At 34.6% G+C, this 11,456-nt stretch overlaps 1 protein-coding gene across 1 annotated transcript in view; it reads right to left on the bottom strand.

The window, feature by feature from the left end:
- Positions 1 to 540: 540 nt before the first annotated feature.
- Positions 541 to 11,456, bottom strand: part of EYS (eyes shut homolog) — a 1,533,253-nt gene continuing 1,522,337 nt past the window's right edge. Inside the window, 2 exon segments of the mRNA XM_073224289.1 lie at positions 541 to 4,553; positions 9,507 to 9,668. Of these exon segments, the coding sequence (XP_073080390.1) occupies positions 3,367 to 4,553; positions 9,507 to 9,668 (1,349 nt within the window). The 3' untranslated portion in view covers positions 541 to 3,366.

Genomic DNA, 11,456 nt, shown 5'->3' with positions numbered 1-11,456 from the left:
ATGTGTATTAACATGTAAAATTAGTTAACTGGTAAATTTACTCATCTGCTCTTAGTTTTGAATAGTGGGTGTGTTTTTAAAGAAGGATATGAATCAAGTTTAAATACCTTATGAGACCCTTGCTTAATGAACTAGATCTTATTAAAACAAGTAGTTTAAGTTTTCACTTTTGAAAGTACCAGTTGTGCTGTTCCCATCTCCTCAGATCCCTCTAGAACAGTGGTCAGGTTGCCACTTACCTATGACTTCCAAGGACAGTGTAGACAGTCAACTCTTGACTTTCATCTCCCACAGCATTATGAGTGACCTTGGTTACTGCTTTTAAAAAGATGCCAGACTCCCTAACTCTTGGATTCTTGTTTCATAAAGAATTTCAGTAATTCATGTAGAGCAAGGAGGCCATGAATGGGTGAATTGAAAAATATTAGGTCAATAGCTAGGAATGCTCGGAGATTCCTCATCCTAGAGATTCAGAACCAGAGTCATTGGGGGAAATCACATTATGTGTAAAGAAAAGGTTGTGAATCCAATATCACTCCCAATATCCCCCAATACCTTTACTTTTCTGGATATATAGGTACATCTGTCCTTTAGAATTCCTTTTTTAAAGGAAGTGCTTTTCTCCCCAAAGTAATGATTTTTTTGCAGCAATTTATTCTTCAAAAAAATATCATTGCTATCCCCTGGCTTAATTATTTCACCTCATTTTTAAAAAGTGTTGTCATGTTTACATTGAATACTATTTCAGAAGCATAATGACATTTACAGTAAAGTTATCTCAAAGGCCTTTCTGTATCAATTACTTGGATTTTTGCTGGAAAGACATATCACATAGGAAATCTGTAACACCATTATCACTAGGATAGCCAAAACAAATGATTTTGATAATCTGCCATCAGAAGCTTTGGATTTTAAAGTGAAAAAAAAAAATTCGTCAAGTCATTTTGACTTACAGGGGAATCCCAAGGTGGCAGTTTTCAGTTCTTATACATCTTGTGTCTGTCCTGCAAGCATTTGATAGATTCTTGGAATTCAACGGTGAGGAATGCCGTTAGCCTCAATCTCTCGGATCTTGCACTGTAGTGTAGGAGACAAGTGATTGCATCTCAATGTAAAATTGCAGCTGTGAGAAGCAGCTTTAAAGCAACAATGCTCAAGCTTTATGGTTTCAGGACTCCTTTACACTCTTAAAACTTACTGAGAGTAACAAAGGAGCTTTTGTTAGCATACAAGAAATTAAAAGGTTATAAATTAAAATTTTTATTTATTTTTAATTAATTTTATTAATTAATAAATAAAAATTAATTAAATAAATCATGTGTTACTATAACATTTTCTGTGAAAAATATATTCCAAACTATATCAGCTTAGTAAGCAGAGTGTCATTGTTTTCATTTTTTACACATCTCCAGTGTGTGACTCATGCAGATTCTCTTTTCTGCATCTGCATTCTGTGTTTTGAAATCTGTCATTTCGTTTGAAATATGAAGAAAATCTGTTTTCACATAGATTTGTTATTGGGAAAGGAAGTATTCTGTGGACCCAGTGAAAAGATCTCAGGGGGCTCAGAGATCCTTGGACTACAGTTTGGGAAGTGCTGCTGTAAAGAAAGGCACCCTATTATGAGAGGATGTGCGGCATATGAGAGGATGTAGTGGCATGTGGTTCAGGCAGAGTTTCCTTGAAGCTTTTGTAATCTTCCATGAAAGCATTCTTGCCTCTTTACATGTATATATTTAAAAGTTAAATTTGGTTATCAGCTACCAAAGGAATTCTTTTTTAGAGCAGTTACCTCATGATTGGAATGTTGTCCAAAGTTAAATGAAATGTTAGGAATCAAAAAACAAACGTAGGTTTAAGTTTTTCAGGAAATAGTGGACTGGGTGTGTTGCGTGGTTTGTGCTAAAAAAACAAACCAACCTTGGTTCAGTGTATAGACATTCTGCATTTCTACCACACATTACGTTTTGCTCACTTTCTAATGATAATAGGAATAGTTGGGGCAATTAGTGCCACAGTTCTTAACTTTGGTTCTAGGACCTTTCAAGAATGTCTATAGCTTTCTGTAAAATTTTTCATATGAGAGAGACAAATAGCTTACTAGTTTCTTTGTATAAGCGAGAATCTGCATCGGCAGTTTTGCTTATTAACAGCATTGAAAAGTTAACTGTGCATCAGTCTTCCTGTCTGTAAAGTATTCATCAAATAATTACATTTTTCCTTTCAAACTTCACATGATGCTTATTACTCAGTTTTGGGTTTTTTTCCCCTCCACATGCTCAATTCTGTTAGTGCTTTGGTCAGTCATGTGTTGTCAGTTGCTTTCTTGGTGAAACAATTGTCTTGAATATCAAACTCTGAAAATGCTGAGTAACACCAGCAGATGCGTGCCTCCCAGTCAGCAGTGGTGGAGTTGGGGTGGTGGTGAAAATGCTGTTCACAGTCACGTCGGTAACTGGTGTTTGAGCAAAATGGGCTTTCTCAGTTAACGCTTAATCGTACAGATGTTGTTGCTACTGTATCGGTGGCATTCTTTAGAACCTGTTTTAAGCTCAATTTTGAGACCTGTAGACTTGAAAAGGTAAGTGTAAATGAAGTTTAATGGTTAAATTTGATCAGTTACATAAGTACATGGTTTAAAAGGTAAGTAATTCCATAAGGTTCACAAACAAAGCCCAATAGCGTCTGCACTATTCTTTCCAGAGGCAACTATTTTCAATTAAAATAGACATTTCTTAGGGTATTTGTCTTCTTATTTAGAAGTATTATGTTGATGCTGTTATTTTTTTTTAAAGTTAAACCAGTATTTATTAAGGACATGCTGTGGGAGATAAGATTCAGCCCTCACCAGCCAGCTCTATCTACTTGCTGTACCTTCTGCCTTCCTACATTCATGCAATAATTTTTGGCTTAAATCCATATTCTGATCTCACATTATTGCTATTATGTAAATAGTCATAGCTGAGCCATGTAACAGAACATGGCTCTATTTCCTTTCTACCTTAATTTTTACTTTTCCTTTAATAACTTTTGTCTTACTGTCTTACTTTTCATTGTATAGATCACTAATTCATTCTCATCTCAATTTTATTTAAAAACAATTAACAGGTGTATAAGCACTAAATGCATTGATTAGAGTGAAAATTTAGGAATCAACATGCATACAGATAATTGGATACAGGAAAAAAACCCAAAAACTTTAGTTACTTTTAAAAGGTTATAAAAAAGATATGTTAGCATTTAGACAGTTTCAAGTAAAAGTCTACAGTTGATTTCCAGTAAACAGTGGTCCAAAGAAATAACTGAAAATAACTACACTTACATAAATATTTTGTATATTAGTATGCCAATATGAATTTGTATAACCTAATTTTGTTCATCTCCATCATAAATGTTGTATCCTTCCAACTTAATTAACTCAATTTTCTTTGAATCCTGAAAAAATACATCTTTAATTTTGCCAACAAAATCTCTTTTAAAGATCTCTTGAGTAACAATATTTACCTTTCAACCATATTCAAAGCCCCCTAGATAACTAATACCATCATAGTTTAGAGCAACAAATTTTTTTTGTGGATCAATATCCTCAGAGAAGATTAGATGGTCATCTAGGTAGGCCTTAATAAGAGTCTGATTTTGAATTACAATTATGTGGTGCCATTTATTACAACAGAGTGCACCATTACTATAAATCATAGGCACAGAAAAGCTTCCTCCTAAGTTAGCTGCTATTTTCAAGGTCTGATTATGGAGACCAATTGCCAGAAAGTCATTTTCCTCATTTTGAGCTTTTCCTATCCATACAATCAAGCCTTCTGTTTCAGTAGTACTAAAATTGAAGGATGCAGTTGTGAACTGAAGGTTTCTCATTCTGTAATCTGGATCAGTGTACTTAATGTAAGAATTACCCATAAATTTTGCAGTTGAAACTGAAGTTTTATTTTCACAATACCTTCCTATCCAACCCAAAGCACACAGACAACTGTAAGAAAATGGTTGATCAGGTATACATAGAGATTGGTGGAGACAAAGATTATTCAAACAGTACACGAACTGGTCACACGTATTTCCAGCCCAATGTGGCAAACATCTGCAAGAAAAAGTTGTGCCATTTACTATACATTCACCCCTATTTTTGCACACGTACCCACAGGCTGTCCCATCACAGTCACTTACATTTGAGCCATCTTTTGCTTCTAATTCAGTTAATTGTAACTCTTGGTTGTTTATAATAACTTCTCGACCACAACCTTGAAAACCTATGGGTTCATTTGCTGTTGCCATCGGATTTACAAGATGTAAGGATGACACTCCTCCAACATAGAAGTCAGTATTTGTGTCCAGGAAGCTCATTTTAGACTTGGCTTTTTCTGTTATGTTTATCCCATCCAGATCTAGGTAGCCTTCTGCACCCACTCTTCCGGCTTTAATAACATGCCAAGTACTTCCGTTAGTAGTTACTTTTTGGATCGTTTCTGGAATGACTGTTCTGTCACCAAGGTTGTAGCGAAGTTGAGCAGAACCATTTACTAAAGAGATACATAAAAAATCACCTGTTGACAAAGAAAACCAGTTTAATTATTAACAGTAAAATGTTACTTCCATAAAAACCCTTTCTGGTCACATGAGTAAGTTTTGGTTTTGGGGGGAAAAAGGCAACAAGTCTTGATTGTGATTACGTTAGGGAGTTTTGTTTCCTTTTACAGATGAAAATACATGTATATGTTCATGCATATATCCTGTATTCTTTTGTTCAGAAATTGGTCACACAAGATTTCTCTCGTAAATATTTTGCACTGAATAAATGTACTAAGTTAAAGTGAGGTTTTTCTCTAATGATTTTAGTTAAGGGTGAATGTGTAAAAATAAGTAATTTGGATATTTAACTCCAAGCCACTGGTTCTGTTTTGGCAGAGATTGGGGAGGTGAGCGGGAGAAGTAGGGCAGTAGGACTGTAAAGCCTCTTGTACTCTCTGCAGAGTTTCAGCCATGCCCTTGGCATCATGTTCTGTCTACAGGTATACAGATCGTTAGCTGAGATCCCTGCATAGGTCTTGTAAAGGCACCTTAAGCTTCAAAGTTCCTGTCTAAGTTTGTGAGCTTCCTTGCATGCACCTGGCCTCCTCCAGTTTTCCCAAACTCAGTCACTCATCCATTCCAGCTTTTCAAAATTGTGGGTGTATTCCTTGATTCTGTCATTTCTTTGATCCACACAGAATCTATCAAAGATAGGTCTCTAATCAAATATTAGCATTTGGTTCATTGTAAACATCTTGATTTTGTTCACTTCTCTCCTCCTACCTTATATTTACTGTCTTCTCTAACTTGAACTACTGATGGAGCCTCCCTACTCCTTTCTTTACCATTGGTTTTCTAATCTACGCTGAAGCTAAAGTGATCTGCTGATAATATGCTTCCCTTTAAAGGCACACTGTTGTTGGGATAAGAACCTAAAATCTTGAACGTATCTATAGAGGCTCTTCAGATCCAGCCTTACCTGGAGAGCATTTTCCCTCATCCTCTCTACCCCAGCAACACTGACCTTGTTAAGAGTTTATCCTTTTGTTTCAGAACCTTCGGGCATGTTCTCTTGGAGCCCTCTTACTCCATTCCACCTCATCAAGGTAATTCATACCCATCTTGCAGATCTCAGATCACAAGCCACTTGCTCATAGAAGTCTTCCTTGATTCTCCAGAGTTGGTTAGGTTTGTACTATTAGTGCTTTAATAGCACCAGGTTTCTCTCCTTCACAGTCTTTATCTCATTTTACAATTGTATAGTCCTGTGTGAACAGAACTGAACAGTTATGGTCCAGCAGTTGTACAAAGCTGCAATGAGGCATTCAGAGGAAAAGTAAATGCAACTACATGCCTGGGAAAAGAATGTAGCCCTTCAGTGTAAAATTGCAAGAGGGTAGCAAAGGGCTTTACATGACAAACCATGTGGACATCTTCAAGACAGCATTTCCCCTTGCTGCTAACATTTCACAAGCAATAAAAATTTCTTTCCTTTTTCTTTCAGGGAACATGCTACTCTTATTTCTTTACTTTTTCTCCTTCTGGAGTACCATGCTTCCTCACCTCCCTCCCACAAAGAGTGTCTTGTCTTTCTCCTCCTCTTTGTGGTCCACACCAGGTCATTCTAGGATGGCAGCACTCCAGTCCTACACCTATCGTTTCCACCTGGGAAAAGTACTTGAGCCCATGCAAAATACGGTTCTCTTGCTTTAATCATTTTCTTTGTAGAGAATTTCTAGTGAATATAATCTATGTCATATCTGTGGTTATTTGATTAACAGCTGCCTCATCCAATAGTTTGGAAGCTTCATGAGAACAGGGTCTGTGTCTGATTTGGTCCGGCTGTTTATCCCTAGAACATAGCACAATTAGATGCTCAGTAAATAATTTTTGAATTAAGAAATGTTTTTATATAGTTGTGGGGTGATATGACTCAAGAGTTTTTCTCAAATACTGGTTTTAGACTGAAAGCAAAAAAATCAAAAACATTTTTTTCCTATAATAGTAAATTAAAAAATTTCCCAATAAAAGGAAGAAATTCAGTTTATTCATATTTTTCTAACATGAACAGCACTTTAAAGAAGAGAGAAGCAGCATTACAAACTTAGGTTATAGAAGAAAAAGATCGAACCATTTAAATTTTGTATACCACAGGAAACTAAGAACAGTGAAGTATGATTGATACTAAGTTTTAAATACGCCGTCTGAATATACTTTGTGGCCTACAAGTGGACACAAACCAGTTCTCTCTCACAGGGTTACGGAAGAAGTTTCTCTTGCTGCTGTGTTGTAGAGTGTCTTACATGATAAACAGTCTTACAGGAAGAGCTACATTTGAATAAAGAGTATCTTAAAAAATGATTAAGAAAGTTGAATATGTGATCTATAATATCACTGGTCAAGTTGCCAACCAGAAGAAAGTGAAAAAATAGATTCAGCTGAGAAAATCTTATTTTAACAACAGCTTTGCTGATACGGAAGCTCTGCTCTTTTAACTGTATTAGCTTTTTGTCGTTAACCCGGTATTTTAGTTGACTAGAATATGGTAGTGTCGGCATGGATGTTGAGTACAGATTGGCATTTAGGGAAGTAAATGCTCAAAAATCCATCAGTGGTAGGCAGTCCTTATAAGAAACTGAGTTCATAAGTGGAACAAAGGTCATTAATTAATTCACCTTGGCTCTTCAGTGCCTGTTTAACCATGTGTAGGGGCCGGCCCTCCCTCCTCTCTGCTACCAGTTCCTCCACCCCATCACTTGTTGCTCCTACCATGTATTACAGATCAAAGAAACCTTGTATGACCTAACATTTGGGAAGAGACTACAGAAGCAGCATGCTAGGGGAATTTTATATATATATTTTTTTTCTTAGAAGAGGAAAGCAAAAGTAATGTTAACTTATTTATCTTTTATTGTTTGTTTGAATATGCTTTAACTTTAAATTGTGGATGACTAGGCTTTTTAAAAACATTTGTGAGGATTATAAAACTACATCAAGATGAAGTCAGTCTATCTGTGATTAATTTGTGCCTAATATAATTTTCATGTATCAAAAAAGTCTTTAAGATACTAAATAGCAGAAACAGATAAATAGGTGCCAAAGTCTTATCTCTTTAAAATCTCTCTCCAAAATGTAAAATCAAGTAGGATAATTTTCAAATTGTCATTTTGTTTTAAATTTTACATTATTTGAGATTATTAAAATTTAGCCTCTAAAGAGACATAGAAGACTTGTTAATTAAGAATTTGTTTTCCACATAAGAAAACCTAATTGGCTGCTGGTATATACATTTGTGGTCTTTTATGTTGTGAATTAAGTTTTTGGGCATTTCTTAGTAACAGCTCCTCTTAACAGAAGATCATTTAGAAGCCTTGGTCACTGTTTACATCAGACATAGCTTATTGAAGGTACAAAGTATAAGATAGTCATCTGTACTTATGCAACCTTAAATGAAACATACTTCAACACTTGATTACACCACTTAATTACTAATATAAATAAGTTAATGCCTTTCATTTGATAACTACCTTTAGGTTAATCTAAGAATGTGAAGCTTAGATATTTTAATATTAAAGTTGTGATTTCCTTACATAAGTGTCAAGTGCAGCACCAATCATGACATGACACTTAAATCTATAGTCATCACTCTAAATAGTGTCTAATGACAGTGTCTAAAAGGAAAATCTTTATGTCATGAACTGACCTACAATATCATTTCATAATGTGACAAGATGTGCTCTTCCTCTCTAGTGTGTTAATGTTTACAAGATTTTTATTTTATATGTGTAAATACAAATAAGTATGCAGTATACTAATTTTAAACTAGTACAACATTCTTGGCCATTCACAATCCTTAATATCTCTTTATTTTTGTGCCCTTATCAGAGCAAGGTTAACCTTGGGTTTTTTTATGAGCAATTTAACTGAAGCTGATTGCTTTTAATATCCCTTGATTTATAAATAGAAAATTCTGTTCGGGCCTGATTCTCTCATTTGGCATTTTCACAAGGAGACTTAAGATAATCATTAATTTAGTACTAAAATATCAACTCTCTGGAGAAGAGATCTCTTCTAAGGCATATTTTGTAGCTCAGTCATATTACTGTTTTTCTTTGAAATGATCTTGAAATTATTTTGATTATGTTTGACCAGCACATTGAGATGGAACCACTTTGGTTTAATTCTCTATTTTCATCATTTAGTAGCATGTTAAGACACCTTTAAAAGAACTACTTAGACTGTGAAAATCAGGGCATCATTTTTTGTTGACTATGAGAAACAAAAACAGATTTAATTATTTCTCAATGTCAAAATTTCATTTTCTGAGGAACAAGATGAAAGAAAAAGCCAAATGTATAATTTATATTTTGCAGAAATGTAAAACATATGTAAATATCTTTATAAGTTCTGGGGAAAGATATGAAAATGGGAACCAGGAGTAAAATAATAAAAATTCTAAAACGACTTTCAAATTGGACCACAGTACTTGGATATTTTTATTCCCAAATATTTTATGATAATTCCTCAGGTTTTTACAGTTAAGAAACATTTTTATAAACTTACTATGGAATGTAGATCCTAGGTTTAATATTTAGATGACAGAATAACTTGAAGAAAAATGTGGATGGATTTACTGGAAATATATCAGTCATGCCTTGCCTTTATCTTTTATATGCATATTTTGTTCCTTTTGATATAGGACTATCATGCATGGTTTCAACCTCTGGATTGTTATAAAGCTGAACATATACCGTGATTGGATTTTGCTAAATTTAATTCTCACATAAGTCTTGCTATTTTATTGACAGTTATATTTAGACATAAACATATACTTGGAGTGACAATAAAACATGAAAGTTAATTTTTTACATATTTTATAAGTTCAGTTGACAAAAAAAATAAGACTCCATGACACTTTACTTAATAGACTATTTGGAATTCACTAGCATTTTTATTTCTTTTGCAAACAAAGATCCTGCCAACTTTACCTGATTGTGCTTTTAAGTGTTGTGCAACGTAGAATAGGATACCATCTGCAGAAAGAGGACGAAACTGCAACTGAATATGTGTCTTTTTTCGAATATGAAAGGCAGCAAAAGACATCCAGGATAGTTCATGACTTCTAAAAGACGGATCACTTACAGATAAAGCTAAAACAAACCAAAATAAAAACCTGAGTTCCAGAAAACAGTATTGCTCATCAATACAATTCACATAATTGTGTTATTTAAGAACTTACCTTATCTTCAAGAGTTGCTCCTAGCCAAATAAATTAAACATTGCTAAGTGTGTTCTAATCCCACTAACTAGACTTTTTGTAATGGGGCCAATATTACTGGAAATCCTGTCATGACTTCAGGTAACTTCCTTTGGCTGGTGCTACAGTACAGATCCTCTGTTGTCGAATGCATTATAGGGAGACGCCAGATGCATAGATTCTGAGAATGTCTTACTTTTATCTCAAGAATGTGAGATTCTTGGGGCTGTCTTACATTAATCTTTCAAAAAGATTCAAATAATGAAGGATACAAATCATCACTGAATTATTTGGTTTCTGTATTTATGTAAAATACAGAGGATCATCAAGTCAAGGCAGATTTTGAGTGATTATATAAATGGAAATGGCAGTTTATTTGACCATACTTTAGGTTCATATCTTGTCAGAAAGTGTTAATGCTGGAGTTTGACTTGATGTTAAACATGAGAAAATTCATTATGAATTGAAGTAGGATCATAATGATTTGTAGTCCCTCAGGTGGTACTTGTTTCTTCCAGATGGGAATTAATGAGAGGAAGGAGAGTTCTTAGCATTTGGTGGTTTTTATCTCTGTGGAATCTATGTTCCTTCTTTGTTACTCATTTTTTTTATAATATGACAGGGCTTAGAGTGTATATGCTCGTTCACCATGTCTTTGAGCCATTTATCTAGTCACACATTTCTCTCCCTTTGGCTGGGGCTTATACTAAGTTGTCTTTCACTTTTAGATTGATAGACAACTGGTAGGTATTTATCCAAGAGGTGTTAGCATTTGTTGACTTTATTTAAAGTAACTATATCATTCATTCTGACTTTCGGCAGCACAGAATCATGGAGGTTAGAGTCAGGGTATGGTTGCTAAGAATGTAGAGTCCTATGCCTCATTCCTGGACAGTCTGATTTTTAAAGCTGAGAGGGGGTCTAGGAAATACATTTTAATAAACACCAAAGAGTTGCTGACGTGGGTGTTTCCTGGACCATATTTTCATAAGTGCTGAGTTATTCTAAATACATAAAGTTTAAGAATACAGGGATGGTTCAAAAGGTAAGTGTCCTTTTGAAATTATTTTTGTAGGTATTATTAAAGTAATACATATTCATTATAAGACCTAGGTAATATAGAAGAGTGTAAAGTAAAAGATGAAATTTTCATCTCATTTGATTAAATGCCAAGGAATGCAGTTGCTGGATTGCTGGTAAGAATATATTTAGTTTTGTAAAATATTGCCCACTGTCTTCCATTTTGCATTCCCACCAGCAGTGAATCAAAGTGCTTGTTGCCTTATACCCCTGCCAGTAATTTGGTTTTGTCAGTGTTTTGGATTTTAGCTGTCTTAATGGTTGTGTAATGGTATCTCGTTGTAATTTGCATTCCCTGAAGACATGAACTTCTTCATATGCTTATTTTCCATCAGTATAACTTCTTTGGTGAGGTGCATGTTCAAAATTTGTGCATTTTTAAATTGGGTATTTCATTTTCTTATTGATGAGTTTTAAGAGTTCTTTGTATATTTTGGAGTAACAGTCCTCTATGAGACATCTTTGGCAAATCTCCCAATCTGTGGCTTGTCTTATTCTTTTGAGAATGTGTCCTTTGCGGAGCAGAAGGTTTTTCATATTAATGAAGTCCAACTTAATTCTTTCTTTCATGGATTGTGTCTTTGGTGTTGTATCTAAAAAG

This window comes from Manis javanica, chromosome 16, assembly GCF_040802235.1.
Source record: "Manis javanica isolate MJ-LG chromosome 16, MJ_LKY, whole genome shotgun sequence".
NCBI classification, from domain to species: domain Eukaryota; kingdom Metazoa; phylum Chordata; class Mammalia; order Pholidota; family Manidae; genus Manis; species Manis javanica.
This window is presented reverse-complemented; position numbering and strand designations above follow the sequence as displayed.